This window comes from Sinohyriopsis cumingii, chromosome 18, assembly GCF_028554795.1.
Source record: "Sinohyriopsis cumingii isolate HCF-2022 chromosome 18, ASM2855479v2, whole genome shotgun sequence".
NCBI lineage: Eukaryota > Metazoa > Mollusca > Bivalvia > Unionida > Unionidae > Sinohyriopsis > Sinohyriopsis cumingii.
The window spans coordinates 44,788,950-44,813,487 of NC_142978.1; the positions used below are offsets into that span (position 1 = coordinate 44,788,950).

Genomic DNA, 24,538 nt, shown 5'->3' on the forward strand with positions numbered 1-24,538 from the left:
GTTAGTAGTAAGCAGTAGAACAAACATCATCTGCTGGTGCATTATGCAATATCAGGTCAGGATCTATGTTGTTTGCAGTTGTGCTAAAATAATCTGGCGCTTAAATGATCTAGGCAAACTAGGTTGTGTATCAATGCACCTGGCAAGCTGGTAGGAAGAGATCTTGGCAAACTAGGTTGTGTATCAGTACACTTGGTAAGTTGGTAGGAAATGATCTAGGCAAGCTAGTTTGTGTATCAATACACTTGGCAAGTTGGTAGGAAGTGATATAATCAAACTAGGTTGTGTATTGATGCATCTGAGCAAACTAGGTTGTGTATCGATGCACCTGGCAAGTTGGTAGGAAGTGATCTAGGCAAACTAGGTTGTGTATTAATGCACCTGGCAAGTTGGTAGGAAGCGATCTAGGCAAACTAGTTTGTGTATCAATACACTTGGCAAGTTGGTAGGAAGTGATATAATCAAACTAGGTTGTGTATCAATGCATCTAGGCAAACTTGGTTGTGTATCAGTGTACCTGGCAAGTTGGTAGGAAGTGATCTAGGCAAACTAGGTTGTGTTTTGATCCATCTAGGCAAACTAGTTTGTGTAACAATGCACCTGGTAAGTTGGTAGGTAGTGATCTAGGCAAACTAGTTTGTGTATCAGTGCACCTAGCAAGTTGGTAGGAAGTGATCTAGGCAAGCTAGTTTGAGTATCAGTACACTTGGCAAGTTGGTAGGAAGTGATCTAGGCAAACTAGGTTGTGTATCAGTGCACATGGGAGGTTTGTAGGAAGTGATCTAGGCAAACTAATTCATGTATCAATGCTTCTGGCAATTTGGTAAGATGTGTTCTGGGCAAACTGATTTGTATATCAATGCACTAGCAAGTTGGTAAGAAGTGATCTAGCCAAACTAGTTTGTGTATCAGTGGACCTGGCAAGTTGGTAGGAAATGATCTAGGCAAAAGAAGTTGTGTATCAATGCATCTGGCATGTTGGTAGGAAATGATTTTGGCAAATTAGCTTTTGTGTATCAGTTCACCTGGCAAGTTGGTAGGAAGTGATCTAGGCAGACTTGTTTGCAGGGTATTCTTGCTTGCCAATAAAAAACATTTTTATGATAATGTTTGAGTGATTCTTTTCATTTCTTAAACTACATCAGTTTCTTCAATGTGTGCTTGTAAGTTTTTATTTCTTCATTGGCTGTAAAATCTTTATCTGTTGCCAAGACATTATTTGTACTTTTGAAACATTCTTCAAATTTTTTAAATATCAGGGGGTGGGGGGCAGCATATTTAGTCCAATATTCATATACGCCATAATAAAAATAAAGCTTTTGGACTTATCTAGGCAATATGTTTTCATGTCAAATCTAAATCACCATATTATTGAACTTGTCATTGGCAGATTTTTGCTAGCAATATAATGTGAGAGAACATAGATTCATTTTATGAAGTGTCAGTCACAAATGCTCAGAAAAATATGCATGAAAAATGTGTATCATAAGGAAATATTATGTTATTTTTCTTGCAGGCAGTGATGCAACTCTTCCTTCAGTGCCCAGTGCAGATGTTAGAAATTGTTGAGTATTTCCTGAAAAATCTATTGGACCAGGTATGATTCACATTTTGTAATTTTTTTTATTATTTATTGTTTTGTTAATTTACATAAGAATGATTAATTTTATCTACTCAGATTTTGTGCATTACTATTCATTAAAAATATATTTAGCTTCTTTATTTGTTTGTCTTGTCTATAACAAATGTTGCAAAAGGCAAGACATAGGGTTCATTCTTCCAACATCTGCTATGCTTTTGGATCTGGTCACTATTGCTGTGGATGAATTGACATCATACAGACTAAAGATGTTTACCATGGGATATAAAAATCACTACTGGTGTGTAGCTGAAAGATCAAAGGTTAAGGTCACTGTAGTCAGATATATTTTGTTGGAAAAATGTATCACATGTCTGTTGATAGGCATTAGACTTTAGATTCACAATTGTTGTTGTTTTGTTGTTGTTGTAGGGTTTAATGCCATTTTTCAGCACAACATAGGCTATACATGGCGGCCTATATTAATGGTGGAGGAAGAAACTGGGATAACCCTGGAAAGAACCACCGACCCACGAGAAGCTACCGGCAAGCTTTCTCACATATCCACATTGGTCAGACCTGAGACTCGAACCCACGCAGACAGAGGTGAGATGACAGTGATCCGTAACGAAGAGCGCTTTAGGCCACTCGGGGCCCCTGATTCACAATTGTGCATGGTACATCCTTGGAACCAATATACATGCATCAAAGGTAAAGGTAACAGCTTGAGTTGTCATTAGTTTTTCAGGGCAAATTAGTAAGATATGTATAAATTATAGCAGATGGTATATAGGACCCACTTTGTCCATGTCCATCCATGTGTATGTCAGTTTCTGATCCTGGTTATAACTCCTGTATTGTTTGGATGACCATCCATGGCATACTGAAACTAATTTGCTGTGACATACCTTTCAGAAATAATAAACAATTGGTAAAAAGAGCTGTGTTTGGTCTGTGATGCATATCCTTTTACTTTAAAATGCAGTGACTTACTTTTCAGGATTTATTAAAAAGTATGTTAAATTCTTGTCCATACTATAATGTCAGTAACCTTTCTCCTATGATCACCATATTTACACAGACATTGATTCTTAGGCTGGATGTGTCACACACCAAAAATTGGTGGCTGTGGTCTACTTTCTTGGATTTATTCAAAATTGCTTAAAAGCAGTGTCCATTCTTCTAGTACAGGCTGCAACTTCTCTACTACATACATATTGACATTATGCTTAGTCTTTGTGTGCCTCTTCGCTTGAGCACTTGGGTCTCTGCAGCATATTTTTAAGGATTCCAAGTAGATAACATTAAAATTATGTCTGGGCTCCAGTTCCAGTTACCATTTCTTTCGTTACTACCAAAGTTAGACTGGGAGTGCATCTGACAAAGAAAGCATTTCACAAGAAAACTGCATCACTGTGACTTCTTTTCAGGGATTTAGAATATTACTAAAAATTTCAAAAAGATACTGTCTGATGTGTGTTCTGATTTCAGCACCATTTAACTTATTGCCAAATATCAGAAGTTGTATCCTAATTATAATGAGGACTTGTGACCTACTTTATGTTAAGTACTTGTAAAGATGCTGACTCGTACTAATGAAGTGATGGTATTTTTGGGGATCCTGTTAATTAACAACTGTATTTTGTTATAAATGTTTGAATAGTTATCCATTTATACACAATTCAAGACCAGAAGTCTGTTTTCCGGGTATATACTGTGCTTATCTACATAAGGATACTCTGTACATTAATACATGTATGTCGCTCCCTACACCCAACAAAACTAGAATATCCTAATGATGCAAATAATATTACGTGGTTCTAAACGTCATGAAACGTAGGGGCCCTAGTGGTTACACTTGAGTTTGGATAACCTTCCCCAATGTATATAAAAACATAAATGAATTTGGCTTCTCCTTGGGGGCTATTCACTTGAAGAAAGAAATATAGAGAAAGTCCAGAGATGATTCTTGGCCTTAGGTGGGTTGATCCTAGCCTCTCTTTACCCCCTAATCTAATATTCTACTGACCTGGGATGATCCTAAGGTCTTTACGGGGGTGATCCCAGCATAATCCCTTCTTTAGAGCTGGGCTACTCCTAGATGCTGGCTAAGGCAGGTTGATCCCAGCCTTACTATACCCATTATTCTAATATTATACTGACCTGGGGGGATACCAGAATCTGTTCTGGGGTTGTCCAGTCATAATCCCTACTTTAGATCTGGGCCAGTCCCAGAGGCTGAACGATGAGAATGATTCCCGATCACAAAGTGTTTGAAAACAAAGGTGAAATCAAGGTATATGGTAGTTTGTAAATTAGCAGTTGAAAGAGTATCTGAATTTGCAGTAAAGCAGATGCCAAATGACTTTGATATTTTTGGACAAAAAAACAAATGAGAGCCTCCAAGAGGATACAAATAATAAGTAGGCTTTTACATGGCCTGAAAGATGGTGCAAGGATGAATGAAAAATATATACAAATAATGAATAGTGAAGACCTGAGCATGGGCTTCATAAACACCTGCAGTCATGAGAAAAAGAATATACACCCACACATGAGAAGAAAAAAAACAATTCCCAAATAAAAAATATAGAAATGTACAATGGCCAATACTTCTAGGTTGGAGAATAATAAACTTCATCCAGGAAAAAACCTCACTGTTGAAATTCTGTTAAAGCCACTATGCAGTGCTATGAACACATACACAATTGTGCATTTCGGATAAAGCATGGTTCCACCTGAATGTAATGCATGTAACAGGATAGAGACCATCTTGCTTAAGTCTAAATTAAGAGATCTTCAACACCTGCAGCAGTGGATGCCTTTATATGGATTGAATGTCCTGATTATCTATGCTGCTCATATCTAAGGCAAGTTAATAGTTTTCAAAGGTCTGACAGATACAGGTCCCACCTGAAAGGCCTTCCTAAAAAATCCACAAAGTATGGGGCACTGGAAACGGTCCTCACTTTCTGCATTTGTAGGTACCATTCCATACAAGAAACTGAGCACATATGGCTATTTCTGTTAACTAGAATGTGCACTCCCTATCAAAATGGATCTGTTTTTGGAAGATGAAAGGAGAAGAGTGAATTTTGGTTTGTCAGCAGAAAATGTCGTGTCTCTTAGCTGCAGCCAGTTACACATGAAAGTCATATGACATTTGAGAGTGAACTCACCACAGTGCAAAAGCAGTATAAAGCAGTCAGACACATACATTTCACTGTAAGGTCCAAAAAGGGTGAAAAAGCATAAAAAAAGATTAAGATAAACTGTTAATATGAATATATCTGCAGTGAATAATGGCAGCAACATATTATCTGCCACTAGAGTAAAACAGCTTGCATAAATTTAGTTTTGAACCTGTATACAAATTTTTTAAGAGACTTTTTTAGTTCTCTAGATTGTCTTACTATCTTTCACAAGTATTGCCATCTTAAACAAATATATGTTGCTGTGAATAACTTGTAAATGGTGCATACTTTCTTTCACTGAATGTGTGAAGAATGCAGATTATATCACACATACATTTAGATACTGATAAAGAAAGAATTTTAAATCTTGATTGATCTACTTTCAGCATTATAAATTTTCATAATATGAATATACTAATGAGCAAAAGAATAGCATTCCTGTTAAAATAAATTCTGAAGCCATGCAGAATATTTTCCCATCAAAATTTGACCTGGTTCCCTATACAATATCAAGGGATCAATGGCTATGTATCCCTGAATCCTAACTTGAACCCTGGAATACAGTATTTGTTGCTAATAACATTTCCCAATCAAACATTCATTATTGTGGGTGAATCAACATTTATTATTTTTAATTATTCTGTAAGAGACTGCAGTTTTAATTAAGTTTCCCTTTCATTTCCTCCATTGTTCATAGTATTGAAGTAACAAGAGTCCTCACAAAAATAAACTGTATATACTTATGTAAATGTCAAGACCATTGCACAGACCCAGATCTGCCATCAGATGATGTTCTGGCAGATCAGGTTCTGTGCTAATTGCTATGATTAATAAGTACAATAAAACAGCACAGATCCTGATCTGCTGGCACATTATGTGACAGCAAATCAGGATTTTTTTAGTTTTATGTTTGACCTGACTTATCAGTGAATATAAATGGTTATAATGTCATTTTATACTGCTTAGAAAATGATGTTTACCAGTACACATACTTAATTGGCTACTCCTAAGACGTTGAGAATATTCGTAATATCAAACTCATTGTGCTTTCTTTTCTCCAATATCAGGATGGTATGCACACCATTCCTGCGGTGTCTGCATTTGGGATCCTTTGCTTTGTTGCCAAGATTGACCACATTAGGATAAGGCCTTGGGAGGACAATGGTCATTTCATCACCCTTGGCATAGCCACTATGCATCTTGTCATGTCAACAAATTACTCAACTAATGAAATGCTTTCTTGCATTCTGGATAGTATCTTACACCTCAGTCAGGATGTGTTGCTGATTTTGAATGGTGGTATACAAAGGACTTGTGAAGTTCTGTTAATCTCGGCTAAAGGTAACGTGTACACTTTCTTGACTCGCAGCCTGTCTGTCTGCTGCTTCCCTTTACTAATGTTTCTGAACATGCACTCATGTTAGTGACTGATACAAAATGTTACAGAACTTCTTTCCTTATTGTCTATTTCCCCTATGATGAACAGAATTATAGCTTTTTGATTATATCTTGATATTTTCATGGCATACCATACAGTATCACACAGGATTTAAGGCATTTTATGTAATAAATACTTTGACAGGTTTCAGTTTGCTTTGATCAGAAATACTAATAAAATGTTTTAATTTGGTTTGTATCAGACATTAGAGTTTCACAGACTTACAGTGTTTATATATTTAAAAAAACCCAGTTGTTTCTTAGTTCATTCAGCCACATGTTTATATGAAAGAATGGGTCAAATAGCAGATTGTTATGATAGAACATGCTAGGCATGGTCATAGGATTTTACTCATAGACATACATACTGCATGCAGATCATTTAACTAGGATGATAGGGAAAAAATGGTGATCAGAGAATATTTTAATGTAAGAATTTTATGTCTGACATTATACCAGACAGAGACTGAAATTCTTTGACTTGCAGTTTGAAAAATAGCTAATAAAATTTTCAATATAATTTTCAAATGTTAGCTTAAATGGTTTTAGCTTCATTTGACTGCTTTTGTAATTAATGCTAGTTTGCTACAAAATTAATAAGACTGGTCAGTATGGTTGATTAGTTGGCCAGCTCATAATCTGACTGTGGATAAGTCTAAGACCCTGTAAGTGAAATTTGATGTTCTGCAATCATTTACCCTGTCAGTGAAGTATGATGGCCTGCAATCATTTACCCTGTCTGTGAAGTGTAATGGCCTGCAGTAATTTACCCAGTCCATGAAGTGTGATTGCCTGCAATCATTTACCCTGTCCGGTAAGTGTGATGGTCTGCAATCATTTACCCTGTCAGTGAAGTGTGATGGTCTGCAATCATTTACCCTGTCTGTGAAGTATGATGGCCTGTAATCATTTACACTGTCTGTGAAGTGTGATGGCCTGCAGTCATTTACCCTGTCAGTGAAGTTTGATGGCCTGTAATCATTTACCCTGTCTGTGAAGTGTGATGGCCTGCAATCATTTACCCTGTCTGTGAAGTGTGATGCCCTGCAATAATTTACCCTGTCTGTGAAGTGTGATGGCCTGCAGTCATTTACCCTGTCAGTGAAGTTTGATGGCCTGTAATCATTTACCCTGTCTGTGAAGTGTGATGGCCTGCAATCATTTACCCTGTCTGTGAAGTGTGATGCCCTGCAATCATTTACCCTGTCCATGAAGTGTGATGGCCTGCAATCATTTACCATGTCCATGAATAGTGATGGCCTGCAATCATTTACCATGTCAGTGAAGTGTGATGGCCTGTAATCATTTACCCTGTCTGTGAAGTGTGATTGCCTGTAATCATTTACTCTGTCCGGTAATTATGATGGCCTGCAATCATTTACCATGTCCATGAATAGTGATGGCCTGCAATCATTTACCATGTCCATGAATAGTGATGGCCTGCAATCATTTGCCCTGTCAGTGAAGTGTGATGGCCTGCAATTATTTACCCAGTCAGTGAAGTGTGATGGCCTGTAATCATTTACCCTGTCAGTGAAGTGTGATGGCCTGCAATCATTTACCCTGTCAGTGAAGTGTGATGGCCTGCAATCATTTACCCTGTCAGTGAAGTGTGATGGCCTGTAATCATTTACCCTGTCAGTGAAGTGTGATGGCCTGTAATCATTTACCCTGTCAGTGAAGTGTGATTGCTTGCAATCATTTACCCTGTCCATAAAGTGTGATGGCCTGCAATCATTTACCCTGTCAGTGAAGTGTGATGACCCGCAATCATTTACCCTGTCAGTGAAGTGTGATGGCCTGTAATCATTTACCCTGTCAGTGAAGTGTGATTGCTTGCAATCATTTACCCTGTCCATAAAGTGTGATGGCCTGCAATCATTTACCCTGTCAGTGAAGTGTGATGACCCGCAATCATTTACCCTGTCAGTGAAGTGTGATGGCCTGCAATCATTTACACTGTCTTTGAAGTGTTATGGCATGCAATCATTTGCCCTGTCAGTGAAGTGTGATGGCCTGCAATCATTTACCCTGTCAGTGAAGTGTGATGGCCTGCAATCATTTACCCTGTCCATAAAGTGTGATGGCCTGCAATCAGTTACACTGCCCGTGCATGAAAATATTAAGAAAAGAGCACGATGTGAAGATTTGCAATATGACCAGTTCATTATGGACAGACAATCCATAGCAGCTATACTGCACCAGCCCGCTAGACCTCAAAGCCTATATTGCCTTTGGTATGCTGTTCTATCTCTTGGACACTGGTCCAGCCTTCTTTTGGGCTAAGTACGATTACATGGGTCAGGAGTCTGTTACGGTCAGCCAGCAATACCACCCACAATGTACCAGCTGGCTGGACAGCAAGGCATAAAATGACTTTAGTATGTTGTACCAACTGCTGATGTACTGGTCCAACCATATGAACAAGCTTTGTACATTTACAGTAGTCATGCCTATGTTATCTCCAACCATTCAGCTGGCCCAACTGTTGCTATGAAATTCGTAGCACACTGGCATAAAATTGAGGTGGTGAGAAAGCAAAAGGCAAAAGAGTCACCCGTTAACTTTCAGCCCAATCTCCTATCACTGCACAACCCTGTTAGGGGACATACTTGAGAAAGGATTATTGTCACCACAGGACTTGCAGCGGTGGTTGTCAATGGCAGGTTGTTTCTTTTTTTCTCCTGGTCAAGTGAATTATAGGTGTTAAGATGCCCCTACTTCTGCATGGCAGACAGTGAAACGAGAGAGAGAGAGAAGCACAGTTTCTCCTTCTCTTGGCCGTCTGTCAGTCATCAGTGTTACACCATCATCAATTCCCTCTGCTGACCCACCTGAGTTTCCAGACTACTTCTGCGAAATGATGGTTGATCCAAACCATTTTGGAGGGTCTCTGGCTTTTGTTACCCAAACCTCTCCACTATTATCTTCTACCTTCTGTTACATGCTACCGATTACCACTGTACCTGTGATGGCCAGCGGCATATGAATTCTTCAAGAGAAAGCTTTTCCCACCTCCACCCCCACCCCCTGCCTACTTCAGTAACTCACTCTCCAACTTTTAATTTAGTGGAAGGCATGGACGTGGGCTTCAGTAGCTGTTATTGATGTTCCCACTAAGATAAAACACCCTGGATCAACAATCTGTTTGATTTAATGACATACATACCCAGAATCTTTCCTGTAGGTTTGACATGTCCAAAGTTGTCTAAGTTTGAGCCACTGTCTTCCACCTGCCCACTGCAGCATCTATCATGTAGGACTTGCATTTATCATAATGCTAACTTCAGCATGCAGATTGAGTCAGGGCCTGAACATTTCACCTCTGACTCACTGGTCCAGGACCAGTAGGACCTACACTGCCCAGATCCACATAAGCCAAGGGGGGCCCCGAGGGACCGAATGGTCTAAAGTGCTCACCATTCCGGATAACTGCCATCTCACCTCTGTGTGGGTTCGAGTCCAAGGCTCGGCTAATGTGGGTATGTGGGAAAGCCTGCCAGTAGCTTATTGTGGGTCAGTGGTTCTTCCCTGGGTTTTCCAGTGTTCTTCCTCCACCAGTTCTACTGGCCACCATGTATAGCCTGTTTTATGCTGAAAAATAGCATTAAACCCTAGAACAACAACAACAACATAGCTAAGGACCAGTCCAGCAGCTAGTCTGACATGTGGATATTTAATGCAATGTGTTAATGAATGATTGGAGAAAATAACAACATTAATGAAAATTGAAAATTTAGGCAATTACTTTATTGTCTACGCTGTCAAATAAATATTTTACTAACTTTAATATTTGTAAAAAAAAATTATATCACAGGATTGTGCTTGCTATTATTGGTGGATCCTCTTTGAATGACATTGCTGTAGCTAATTAAAACTTCAAGATAATAAGTTATCAAAATAACTATCAAAAACCCTATATAATGAAACAGATTTCCTATTCCATGCTAATTCAGTGAAACTAGTAAAATCCCATTAAGCCAGTCAGAAGCCCAAATAGTTACTATTCACATGGCAGATAGCTTGAGTATCCTATGACCTTTGTCACCCAATTTTAGATAGCTTGACATTTTTGCTATCACAGTATCTAATGTGGGGTTGTGGAAAGTCAGAGAAAACAGATTGTTCAAGCTCAGATGAACTTTGCTATTTACATGTTAACACCATTGTAGAAAGTATTGATGATACAACATGAAACTTAAGATATTCCTTTTATCATTCTGAATTACTTAGCAAAGGAAGGTCATAGTAACATGATTTTCTTATGCTAATTTGTTGTTTGCAGGCTATCTTTAGTCATAGGCAATCATTTATGAGTGTAGTTACCTTTCTGACAACTTGTGTTGTTTTTATTTATTAAATAGATAAAGTAGAGGAGGAGCATCTTTCAGTGTTGGTGAAAATGGCCACATCCTTGCTTCACGATGACGAGAGAAGAAGAGCACTTCAGGACAAACAGTGCATTGGATTTCTCACCCAACTAGATGAACATGTTCAGGTATGATTAATCTATATGTGAGCTATTTCCTAGGTTTAAGAGTCTGTTTTTATATCATCAAGCATTTTAAAACCAATATCAATGTTTCCTGATAAACTGTCAGAGAAAAGTAAGTGTTGAACGAACAAGACATAACCTGGTCACCATTCCCATATTATTCATCCTACTTATTGAGATGCTTATAAAGCCCAGCATCAAGCCCTGTAGTAATCTTTTTGGTCTATCCATCTGTCTGTCCTTTCACACTTGCTCTAGGCAGCATACTCTGCAGCTTTTAGAAATAATTATCAGATGTTTTTGAAGGTTTTGTCTTTTTAGGTCAAGTTTTGATGGAGTTATTGCCCCTTTTGAATCAATTTTAAATCTACACTGCAGCAGATCTTTTTAATCAGCAAAATCTTTCATCATATTATGTTGCAGTTTCTTGTGTACATCATCCCTAGACTTTGCTATTTCTATGGGTTTGGTCTTGTAAAATCTATATTGGATTGATTTATGGCCCTTGACAATTAGCTTCTAATCTTCACATGGTATGCTGTTTTTAATCTTCGTAGATGAATACACATTCTTCATATTCTGATGAAATTGTATTATCTTAGATATACATATGCCTTATGGATCTTGTCCCATTTATCGCCCTTTGGGCAGAATTATGGCCCTTATCAATCAACTTCATGATTTTTAGTGGAATGTTTCTTGTAATCAGCATAGCCCAAAAACATTGAACTTATTCTGGTACAGTATGATGTGAGCATTGTTTCATTGAGGTGCCTTATGTGGGTTTTATTTCCTGTCCTTCATTTTGGACAGAGTATACTGTTTTCAATGTTCAAAAGTTTGTGTGTTGTCCAGCATGTTGAAACTAACATCAGTGGTTAGTGATAAACTGTCAGATAAAAGTTATTTTTGGATGACAGCCTTGGTCACTGTCCCCATGTTATTATTGATCATTGATGTTCATATGTTTATTCATATGATGTTGCTTTAGTCCATGCCATACTTTTATCACCATGCTCTCAAAAGGTACCAGTGTGATATAATCTGTATGTATGGCTGTCTGCATGTACATATGTATGTGATATCCTTGAACTCCACCTAGTCTGTTAGAGCTAGACATGTAAAACTTTGGTCATTGATAGTTGTGCAAGTATGGATTGTGCCAAAATTTTTAGAAGTTAATGTCTTTACCCAGGGGGGTGGAATTAAAGGGGGATGTACATTATTGCACACAAATTTCAAATAACTTGTGAGTTGTTTGTCTCGTATGTTTAAGAATTGGTTTGTGTGATATCAATGACAAAAGTGTTAACATTCAACATGTGACTGAATGGAACCTTAGGATCATGTGGTCTCTTTCATTCTCCCTTCTCCTCAACCCCCATATATATATATATATATATATATATATATATATATATATATATATATATATATATATACTTAAAGAGGAATGCAAATGCAAATTTATAAATGCAACTGATGTTGTATCCATGCACTTCATAATTACACATACACTTCATAATTACACATACACTTTATAATTACACATGCACTTCATAATTACACATACACTTCATAATTACACATGCTCTTCATAATTACATGCACACTTCATTATTACACATACACTTCATAATTACACATACACTTCATAATTACACATGCACTTCATAATTACACATACACTTCATAATTACACATGCTCTTCATAATTACACATACACTTCATAATTACACATGCACTTCATAATTACACATACACTTCATAATTACACATATGCTTCATAATTACACATAGTCTGCTAAGCCCCTGGGTGATAATTTAGAAACTATAGATATCCCCACATCTCATCTACATACTTAATAAGCATAAAAAGGCAAAAGCATATACCCAGCTGGAATTTGCCCTTGGGTCATTTCCTACCCTCAGGGACCTACCCAAGAAGTTCAAACTTTAGAGGTGGATGTCAGAATATGGATGCCAAAGTATATATGTTTTACAAAAACAAATTTTTTGTTTTACTTATTAGAAAGTGAAATATTGCATCATGTTGTTAAGTGAGATTGTTATGCTATGATGTCACATCTGAGTTCATGATTCACACTAGTGCATTTTTCTGAAGATTTATTTGAAATATATAATAATTAGAAGCTTATGTTTTTGTTTATTTTATATGAAATTGTATTCATTGGCTGAGTATTGCAAGTGTATGCTTGCAGAGGGTTGTAAGATTATATAGTAAGTACTATATGCCTGACATAAGGCAGAGTGTGTTAGGTAATGATTGGTTATAAATTATGTTTCTTCATGATGACTTGAGTTCCACTCCACATACCTTTGCCAAACTTGCAAGTAGGTTGTCCTGTAGGACACTAGGACCAATTTCCATTTTGGGTCCAAATGGCAAGTAGGTTGCCCTGTAGGACACTAGGACCAATTTCCATTTTGGGTCCAAATGGCAAGTAGGTTGCCCTGTAGGACACTAGGACCAATTTCCATTTTGGGTCCAAATGGCAAGTAGGTTCCCTGTAGGACACTAGGACCAATTTCCATTTTGGGTCCAAACTTGCAAGTAGGTTGTCCTGTAGGACACTAGGAGCAATTTCCATTTTGGGTCCAAATGGCAGAGGTCAAGATCATAATGACCAAATGAGGTCAAATATTGTACATGCAGCAGCTTTAGTTTCCTGAATGTCCCTTCATTTTACTCTAAACATGTGTTGTCCTGTAACATATAATGAAACCTCTTGATCTGTTGGTTCGAAGTCAGAAGGTCAGTTCACTGTGGTGACCAATGTTTTCCATTCAAAATACCTAAGCTAGACTTTATGGATACAATTGTCAATACAAAGAGTCCTTTGGATTGTGGGTTCCAGACGTTACAGGTCACGGTCACAATGACCCAAGTAAGTAAGATCTTTTTGTAATTAAGTTCTAATGAACACACAATTATCAAACCTTTTTGATCATACTGGACTTGATGAAACAAAGCAGCCTAAGATTCTGACATCAGGTCAAAGGTTAAGGTCACTGCATCATGACTGAGTAAATCTTTTTTTCCCTGACTAATCTTAATTCTTCTGAACTTGCTACCACTTAACTTCAATGGTGAAGCTGCATTACACATACACTTCATAATTACACATACACTTCATAATTACACATACACTTCATAATTACACATGCACTTCATAATTACACATACACTTCATAATTACACATACACTTCATAATTACACATGCACTTCATAATTACACATACACTTCATAATTACACATACACTTCATAATTACACATACACTTCATAATTACACATGCACTTCATAATTACACATACACTTCATAATTAAACATGCTCTTCATAATTACACATACACTTCATAAGCCTGATAATTTTGGCTCTCATTGTCTATGAGGGTCAAGATTAATATGATCCCAGGTTGACAGGCATTGATAAATTACGTATCATTTGCATCAATTTATTCAGCTTGTTTTATGAAAATGATATTAATTGGGTATTGATCTGAGATCTTAATTTTCATTACAGGCTCATTTAGCAGGTGGCACCCAAAGGCAGTGGTTTGCAGAATTTCATTATTTTCTGTCACTTCTCTCCACTTGATACATGACGCTTTCTGGCATCTTTGATCTACTAGACTTCAGGAGATGATCCTTACTGAGAACATTGATATGCAAATACATTACTATCAAAACTGATAAGTTAGACCATAGTGTTGCACAGTGATGAAACACCCCTTGACCAAACGACTGACTTTAATAGAAATAAGGCATATGTGAAAGAAAACACAGCATAAGTATAACCAATAATATCTATGTAGTCTGCAGAACCAAAGAACTCATCGGATCAAAACAATATGTTATGAAAGCATTCTTTGGACCTTGAATAAGATAATGTCCAAATAAATTAAAGTGAGACTGAGTTCATCTGTGTGCTGTGTTTATTTCTATATATTCATAGTCTGCTACTATGCTGTGATATGATACGAAGATGCAAAGTAAAATTCAAAATTTCATTGTATGCTTTCTCTCTTTCCTCCCACATCAGTTTGTGTTCTCTTAACTCATAACTGTTTGGTGAAAAAAGATTGCATCTATTCTAGAACTGTGGATTAAGTGGGAAAATTTTCCCCTCCATTTGACAAAAGGGAGGAATTTTATGAATATTATTAATAGTATTTAATAAAGAAATGGGTAAAAATTGAAAATAGTTTATGCAATTTTCAAGCATTCACTGGATTTTCAGCACAATTTGTTTCATAAATTAGCACGAATCCTGCACTTACATGTCCTGGATTAGTCCTTGACATCATAAAGCCCCCAATTAAGCTATTTGTATTGGGGAAAGAATGAATTTACATGTATGGTTAACTGTTTGTTGCAAATAGCCTGGTACATTTACATGCCACATAAAAGGTAAAATAAAGATTTGTATATTATGACAGTTACATTATTCTTGACTCAAGCAAATACCCATTGGTGAATTTAGTCAGGACTGGTGTACAGATATTTAAGTGTTTAGGATATCTGATAAATGCATATCAACAGTCAGCCAAGAGTATTTATTTGTTGATGACACTTGGAGTTACAAGTCTGGTGACATGATTATGTATATTGCTATCTACAATGGAGTATATGATGGGCATAACATTTTGTGTAGATATACAAGTACACATTTAAGTACATTCATATATTTAAATCCTGAAATAATGCTTTTAATTTCAGTTGTTTTAATAAATGTGCCATTATTCAAGATAATTTTAATTTATTAATTTTCATCAATAATAATGATAATATTATTTGTTTTACTTAAAAAGTTGATTTTATATGAAATTAAATTTATTGTATAAACATATATAGACACACGCAAACACAGCTCTCCATTGTTATAGCATCCTTTGTTATAAAAAATCTGGATGAAAGATATAATATGTGAGCTGAACAATAATGTATTAGAAAAATAATCAGTACCAAAAAAATAACATGCAAAAAATGACTGAAAATGGTAAAATATCATGAAGATACCTATGACTGTATAGAAACATAGATCAGGCATAAAAGATTAAAAAATGAAAACACTGCAAAAAAAATTGGCTAGGAGAAACTTGTACAACTTGGTCTCGATTATGAGGATGTAGAAAGAAAATATATCTGCCTTAGAAAAAATATAGTGACCAAGTTATTGATCATCCTGAGCTGCAACTGAGCCTGAAGCAGAAATTTTGCAACCTAAGCCCATAGCAGAAAAATTACAATCTGAGCTGCCACAGCCTGAGTCTGAAGCAGAAATTACACAAAGCTGTAACCTGAAGTAGAAAAGCTGCATCCATATCCCCCACAGCTAGAATCTGAAACAAACATTCCATAGCCTGATGCATGATACCTGGAACCACAACCAGAAAGCTGCAGTCTAAGTCTGATACCAATAAAGAAGAAATGTAATTTACACATTTTACAATATCATTAGGTATGTATTTAGGATGAAAGCAGATTTCTTTAAGAAAAACTTTTTTCCAAACAAGGTGCTAGAGAGATTCAGTGACAAATCTTTTTAGACTTTGAAGATAACTAGTGGCCAATTTAATGAGTCTGAGCTCATGAAAGAGCTGATAGATGAATTCTGATCAGATCTGGACAATCATGTGGTCACCATTTAATTTTACCTCATCAAAACAAATCACTATCTTTATAAGCTAATAAAAAGAAATATTCATTTAGAGGAAACTTAACGAGACCACTCAGAGATGAAATCTAACCTGAGGGTGAAATAAACTTTAATAGGGCAAAATTCAACCAGAGGTTAAAATATAACCAGACCATGAAATACAAGCTGAGTATGGAGAAATAGTTGGCTAAAATTATATAAGGTGAAGGATCTCATAGGTTTCAATCATATTAGTAGTCATCTTGAGAAAGACCGGTATGAAGAGTTCACCACATGTTACAGATGCTACAACAAGTGAGCATACTTCAAGAGAGATCTTACAAACATCACAAACATAAACTGTTTTTGTTGTCTGTAGTTCTGCTGGCAATAAGCACTGCAGGTGTTGTCAGCATGGGCACTTTTCTACATCCATTTCTTCTGATTATATCTGGTGTTGGAATAGTAGTGCAGATGGCCTTCAGAAAAGTAAACCCTGGTCTTTAAAATGAAAAAGCTGTATGCAAGCATACCTCTGTCACTTAATAAAAAGGTGTAAATTGGACCAGGATGTGGTTTCATATTTAGCAAGGCATTTTTGGGTAGAGAACTCGGTGTGGTAGACATCATGGTTGAACTAAGCCCAAGGTATGTTGGCAAGTACAAGAAACTTGATGAAAAAATATTAGCATAGCAGCTTCAGAGTAAAACCAATGGCACTTTAACTGATGGTGCCATCTATATTGGACTTGACGAAATCATACAAAGATCTTTTGCCACCAAGCTTATTATATTCTTCTACTAATCAAAATGCTCCAGATGTTCTTGCGATATCTGATCAATTTCTTTAAGCATGTCATTTTATGCTCCATTTAGAGTCTTGATTTCTTGTACCAATCAGCTCACATCTTTTGTATTACAGCCAATGGAAAAGTTTGCTTTGGTACTGGTATATGTGTTTGTATGTTGCCATTATTTGTTCTGAGTGAAACTCTAACATTATCTTACAAGGGTTGTCTTGTCTCTAATTCAAGTACAGTCTCTCAATTTTGATATGGCACTCATAATTCTTTTGTCATAACAGGCAAGCAAGCAGTATAATTGTATGTGATCCTAAAAATCTTCCAAGGCAAGATGGCAACTATCTTTCCCTCATGATAATTCTTGGTGATCTTGTCGGTTGCATCAGAAGCAAGATTAGGCTGGTCTTGAATGGTTGTGATAACGTAGCTGTGTTCTTCAGAAATAATAATATTTCTGCTTCAGTAGCTTCACTTAACAAAATAATCATAGTTGACAAAGAAGTCTGTTATTTCTGTTTGGTATGGTTGCATGTTATCCTGGAAGTTTTCTTGGATATGGAGATTGTTCTGCATAATTTAAGCGATTTGGACATCCAACACACAAGATGACTCGCCGTTTGAATTCAGATCCTTCTGATATTATCCATAGTCTCTATTGTGAAATTTTACATCATATTCGGGGTGGAGTCCAAGATGTCATAGCAAGCACTTGCAAAATATTGTGCTAACAAGTAGCTGTGTGAAGCTATGACAGAATATCTAGACTGGATGGCACCTATGCCAGATATTATGCGGTAGCTTGATGGCATCTCTGACAAAGGGACATTTGAATCCCAGAAGCAAAATTGTATTATCCAATTTACCCTCTACATATAATCATCAGAATCTTATCTAAAGCCATAGTTATTTCTGATGCAGATGTCATGGCCCATGGCTTTCTTGCCTGTAGTGATCTCAGTATGCTCTTTGATGAGTGGATCAAATAATGTTCCCCAGAAACAAGGCAAGGCAAGGTTACATACTCTTTTTTTTGCATACCAAGCTGTTTTTCTGGCTGTGTCTTCAGACAATTCAAATGGGCTGATTGTGCCCAACATATAGCCATCTAGTGTGGTTGATATGATAGAATACCATTCTGCTGAATTTTCGAGGATATCATACAGTTAAGATACATTATTATACAATATCGTCTTTTTAATTCAGCATAAAATGTGTGGTAGGAGAGTAAAGCTGGTTCTGTTGGCAACACTAGTGTACAGTCATATGAGTGTGAAATAATAGTTTTCAAAAGAACTGGCTTGGGATATGTGCTGTTCCTGCTATATCTTTTGTTCCTCTGCAGATAATGAGCATCCGGAATTGCTATCATTCTGCACCCAGTCACTGTGAAGGGCTTTGGGAAGTGGTGTTTCTTAGCCCATAACATTGTGAACTTGCTGCAGCCCTTTGTTTCTTTTAAATTGGATGTTAAGACAGTCTTCCTAATTATCTCTCAGCACGAATGTCAAGTCAGTGGCCATCCTAGTAAGACACCAGATTATGCAATAACTACATATACGCAGACTTCATGTCTATATAAATAATATACTACGTTGTCAAGTTTGTGGCCAGACAAAACTTGCTGCGCCTCGGATGCAAACAAGGGAGGTAACTCGCACTACCTTAATGCAAGCAGGTGGGGTAACTAGTGTGCGCCTGTCAAGATAATCATCATCCCCCATCGTTTTGGTCAAAAAAGAATATAGGCAGCTCTGTAAGATAGTACAGGAAAAGAGGACTATAGGGCTTTCCCAGCGTAGTCCGATAAATCAACTCCCTAAATTCGTGTTGATGTACTGATGAACGATACATGGGCATGCTGTGACCTGTTCATTACAATGTGCAATTTTGCTCCCTGAAAATCTTCCCGAAACAAACTTGCATACACTTCAGACACATACCGGTAGTTGGTAACAGCCATATCGAGCGCGAAATTCAAAATGGCCACAGGAGATAGGGTTGTGCTATTCCATGTGGATTTACAAGTCACCAAAGGATTTGCTCCAGAAATATAATGTACATGCCACCAACAGAACCCTTCAGCCGACAGTAGCTCGACAGCTGCGAGAAATACTGGTAAGTGTATAAAATGTACACCAATGTGTGCAGTTAAAAGTGTCTGCAAATTTTTGCACGTTTTAATGAATAGGTGATATCATCCCCTAAACCGAAATCAATATCATCACGAGGGAGGGGCTGATTTATCGGCCTACTCTGAGCGCGCTGTTACAAGAATTACAGCAAGTCTTTTTAGGGTGACCAATTTGTGCAGAAAATATTTTTCGATACGTGAGCTGATGGCGGTACCAGCATTACTTAAGGGAAATAGCCATCATCTGCGCATCTAAGATTATGCGGAAAAAGCGCGCTGTGCTATTGAAATAACGACTAGGTTATGCCCATAGCCCCCATTGTCAATGCTACTGTTACATATTCCTTATTGTTATTATTATTATTATTATTATTATTATTATTATTATTAAGTCAGTAAGTAAGTAAATAAGTGAAACATCTCTTACTTCTCGATCCAATGGCTCTCCAAAGAGCACAACCCCAGTCAATGCTGATACTGGAGGAGAGGGAACTATAGTATTACGTTAGATGGCCTTCCTAACCCCGTGGTCTCAGTGACGTAACCCAAGGGACAACACAGAATAGGGAAATTGCAGGATATGGAATCATATATCATTCCATATTCTTAGTTAATTGGGTAGAAAGCTAAAACAGAACATATGGAATTAAAACTTTAAACTCAACAGTCCCTCACATTTGTAATCATTTGTGATCATAAACCTATTTAGATCAGAGGCAAGCTGGTGGAGGTTGGAGCTTGCCAATAAATTACCGTTCATCATTGTCGTCTTAACACCTAATACGTGCTTAATCTGTGTGATTTGAATCCACTTTTAAAGATACTTTATGGATAACATGGTTGTATAATTTATGTGTTGCAGTTAGTGTTCTTCAGAATGGTGTATGACGGACAAGTGACGTTATATACACAATACCAACATCGCTGGATATGCGTCGTGACAAAATAGTAATGAAAATCCTCTGTCTCAACCAACTCCTTTTGATTATGTTTAAGCATGTGCTCCATCGTGCCTATCATGTAAATAAAATTATCTTTCTTTGTTATAGCGGACTCAGTTCTAAAGCCAAGCCTTAAGAAAATGGAGTGTGAGGTCCAAATTATACATATTCTAGACATTCAGCCTGCTTATTACCACCAGCATCAATGCTGTCTTTACATGGCTACAACTGATAAAATCATATTCCTTAACACTGAACTTGATTCCGAAATTTAAATTGTTGCAGCTGCGTACAATTTCGATGTAGTTTGCTAAGCCTTTCGCTGAGAACCACAGTAAGGTAACATCTTAGATAAAGCAACATTACAGTTTATCTTGATTGTGTACTTTCGGGTATTTAGAAAGAGGTTTAAGACACTTTTAGGCGTCTGTATATAGGTAACATTGTTTACATACACGTGAATATTTTTCCAGACACAGGCATAGGTGTATGTGGTGGTGGTGGGGGGGGGGCGTGAGTAAATTGGTGTTGTTTAATTGCTTAAATCTTCTGTTAATTTGAAAATTTACACACAGCTTATTTTATTTTTGATGTACTATTCATTTTAAGTTATTCAAGTCCGTAAGAAGGCAGACATTGTTAGTTTATACGTATCAAGTACTCGAGCACTCGTTTATATACTTCAAACAACTTTTAAAATCCTTTCTTACTTCCTTATCGCTGCTACTTTTTCTGCTGCTACTGCTAGAATCACTATGATCAGTCATATGTCTACTACAGATCTGATGCTGCTGTTACTACGGCTGCTACTTCTACTATCAAATCAAACAAAAAATGAAAGCCTCAAACGGCCTTTATTTGTACAATGACTTTTCGTAGAAGAACATTTTAAGTCTGTAAAGGCATGTCTCTGTTGTAGCAGGATTTTAGTTTCTATCCCAAGAAGAAAACCATGAACTGCTGTCGTGAATGTGTTGAAATACAATCTGGTTGCACATCGTTTTCTTGGAAGTGGATTGGAATTTCGTGAAGGCTAGGTTTGATTGTCACATTGTTTCCCAACAAGGAAGTCAGGGTTCATCATCAGACTAGTAGCATACGTAATCGATACTTGTAATGATAACGTGTTTATGTCTCTCAAGAGAACTGTTGAAGGGTCAGAGTAAACCATACAATGCAGCTTTAGACCTTTTAGATGTTTATCTTTCCTCCAAAGGTAGAGATACTCATTCCCGAAACTATGTACTCGATTGCCTGGAAAAACACTTGTAAAAGATCCGTACTATCAAATTACAGGTCTCAACACATTTTCTCCCTTTAGAGGCAAACATCCCATGCCAATAATATAGCTGAATTCGGACCGCTCCGGTGGCCTAGTGGTAAGAGCGACCGCCTCGGATGCGGGAGGTCGTGGGTTCGATCCCTGGCCGAGTCATACCAAAGACTTAAAGCTTGTTCTGCTTCTTTCTGCTGTCACTGCAGCAAAATTCCCAGAGGACGTGAAAAAATCTTCCGGGGACCGAACACGCTAGCCGATTTCGTCCAATGTATCTTAGACCCCATCGACGAGACGTTAAGCCAAGAGGACATCGAATGTTATGGAGATTGACATCGCCATGCCACGGTGTTGGCTCACAATTTCTCGGGGTATGATGGACAGTTTCTTTTGAGATAATATATTTAACAAAGTACCGAACGTCCATTAGTGACTTTGAACGGAGCAAAACTCATCTACGTGCAAGCGGACAGAGTGAAGTTTAAAGATTCGATGAATTATTTGGTCATGCTTTTGAGCTGAATGCCTAAAACGTTTGGAATGACAGAAATGGCCAAAGGTTATTTTCCACACTTTTTCAATACCGAAGCCAATCAACATGCTTTTCTACCGCATTTGCTTAATGCTCATTCCTACGATCCCGACAACATGCGTACCGAACAACGAGAAGCTTTTAACGGTTGGTACCAGACTCACGCCTCGGACCCCTTCAAATTTAAGGAAGAAATTTTAAAGTATTGTCGTTTCGACGTGGACATTTTACGGCGTTGCTGTGTAAAATTTCGAAAATTATTCATGGGATAGGGAGGAATCGGTCCATTGAAAGAAGCCTGTACCATTGCCAAATTGTGTTCCTTAGTATACCGCCAACGATTAATCCCCGAAAACACACTGGCTGTCATCAGCCATCAAACAACCAACTTTGTCAAACGTCGATACTCGGTCAAAGCCCTTCGCTGGTTACATCACTTGTGCGACAAGAAAGACAAAAGGATTGAACATGCCCGAAACGGAGAAGGCGAAAAGAACATCGGAAGGTATTCTGTGGATGGATGAGACTTAAAAAATTCCAAGATCGTGTACGAACTTATCGGGTTTAACGGGAGCTTGTTTCACGGATGTTCCATCTGCTATCCTCAACGTGACACAAAAATTGTTTTTACAACGTACCATGGGAGACTTGTACCAGGCCACTTGTCAGCGGCGCTTGAAGTTAGAACAACAAGGATACCAAGTGAGGGAAATGCGGGAACACGAGTACGATCAACGTTCGAAAACCGATCACGAGCTTAAACGCATCGTGGAAAGTTACAAGTTGTTGGACCCTCTGAACCTACGGGGCAGTTTGTAGAGGGGATGGACAAATGCCACCTGTTTGTTGTACCAAACCAACGAGGAGAAAGGAGAAATCAAATACTTGGACGTGTGTTCGCTGTATCCTTGCGTGTCCAAATATTGTCACTTTTCCGCAGGACACCCGCAATCGCTGACCGAACACATCGACGAGGAAAATATTGGACAATAAGAAGGATTGATCAAGTGCAAAGTGTTGTTTCACTTGTGCCGTACGTCCTTGTCAACACACTCAGGAAGTACGCGCCTTGACAGGAACGTGGGTCAGCGTGGAAGTGTTCATAGCTCTGGACCTGGGATGCCAACTGTTAGGGGTGTACGAAAATTGCCACTTTCCCAAGACAGAAATATACCACAAGGGCGACCAAACTCAGAGAGGCATTTTCGCAGATTACGTGGATGCCTTTTTAAAACTGAAACAAGAAGCCAGTGGCTATTCTTCCTGGTACCACACTGCCGAACACCAAAAGAAATTCAAAGAGAAATACTGGGTGCAGGAAGGCATAACTTTAGACCACGTGGAGAAAAACGAAGGAAATCGATCGTTTGCCAAAGTGATGTTAAATTGCTTGTGGGGGGAAAATGGCACAACGACTATGTTTACCCAAGACGGAGTATTTGTCTGATCCTTCACGCTACTTCCAGATCATTCACGACAAAACCAAATACACGAAACACGTGAACGTCCTTCGTGAGGATTTGATCCTAGTCAATTACAAAGAAGAACTGGACTTTGTAGAAGACGACGAATTTGGAAATGTCATCACTGCGGCTTACGTGACAGCCCATGCTCGCTTAAAATTCTACGAAGCTTTAGAACTGTTAGGAGATCGCGTTATGTATTTTGACACAGACAGTTGCATCTACATCGATTGGCTAGGTCACCAGCACCCTGACATCGAAGGAGACCGTTTAGGAGCCTGGACGGACGAGCACCCCGACGACAAGATTCTAAATTTTGCTAGTCGCTGTCCTAAAAATTACCGCTTCGAATACCGGGATCCACAAGAAAAAGTGCACACGGAGTGTAAAGTGAAAGGGTTGACTCTTAATTATCCCAACTGTCGATGGGTGAACTTTGGCATATTGAAAGAAACCTTGCAGTCTGGACAGGATGGACAGGATGGAAACTTTAAAGTGACCACCTGCGAACCGCACAAAATTGTACGCTTACCCACACGCCATATCGTCAGTCGACCTTTGGAAAAGTGTATAAAATCGTGTACTAGACGCGAGTGCGACTTCCCACTCACTTCACTCTACCGTATGGACACGTCGAGATTGGTCAGCATATAAAAGGGAACGTCCAAGACCGATAGTTCGTTGTAACTACAAAGACCAAGCGAGAAAGATGAATACTTTTAGACAGACATCATTTAAGGTTGGTGATTCTCAAGTGGAGTGCGATGCTGTGCCTTGCGATGAAAGCGATGCCGTATGCTGTGACCTCCGCTATTCAGTACCACATCATGGGAACTTTGCTATGACTACTACTACCACTACATCTACCATGGGAAGTGGTGTTGTGTGGGTCAAACCTGACGGATGCGAAAACTATGCCACACGTTACAGAACACCTTATCACTTCACTGGTTTTCATTGTTAATGTCATTCTCCACGTAAAACCATGCATCTACCATCCTACGGATGTCACCCAGCCCT

At 38.0% G+C, this 24,538-nt stretch overlaps 1 protein-coding gene across 2 annotated transcripts in view; it reads left to right on the plus strand.

The window, feature by feature from the left end:
- LOC149776530 (testis-expressed protein 10 homolog) overlaps positions 1-14,653 on the plus strand; it is a 54,100-nt gene extending 39,447 nt beyond the window's left edge. For both annotated transcript variants that reach the window (XM_089940974.1, XM_089940975.1), the window contains exons 13-16: positions 1,517-1,597; positions 5,841-6,114; positions 10,575-10,708; positions 14,258-14,653. In XM_089940974.1, coding sequence (XP_089797100.1) covers positions 1,517-1,597; positions 5,841-6,114; positions 10,575-10,708; positions 14,258-14,332 — 564 coding nt within the window. In that variant the 3' untranslated portion in view covers positions 14,333-14,653. The remainder of the gene's footprint in view (positions 1-1,516; positions 1,598-5,840; positions 6,115-10,574; positions 10,709-14,257) is intronic.
- Positions 14,654-24,538: the final 9,885 nt, after the last annotated feature.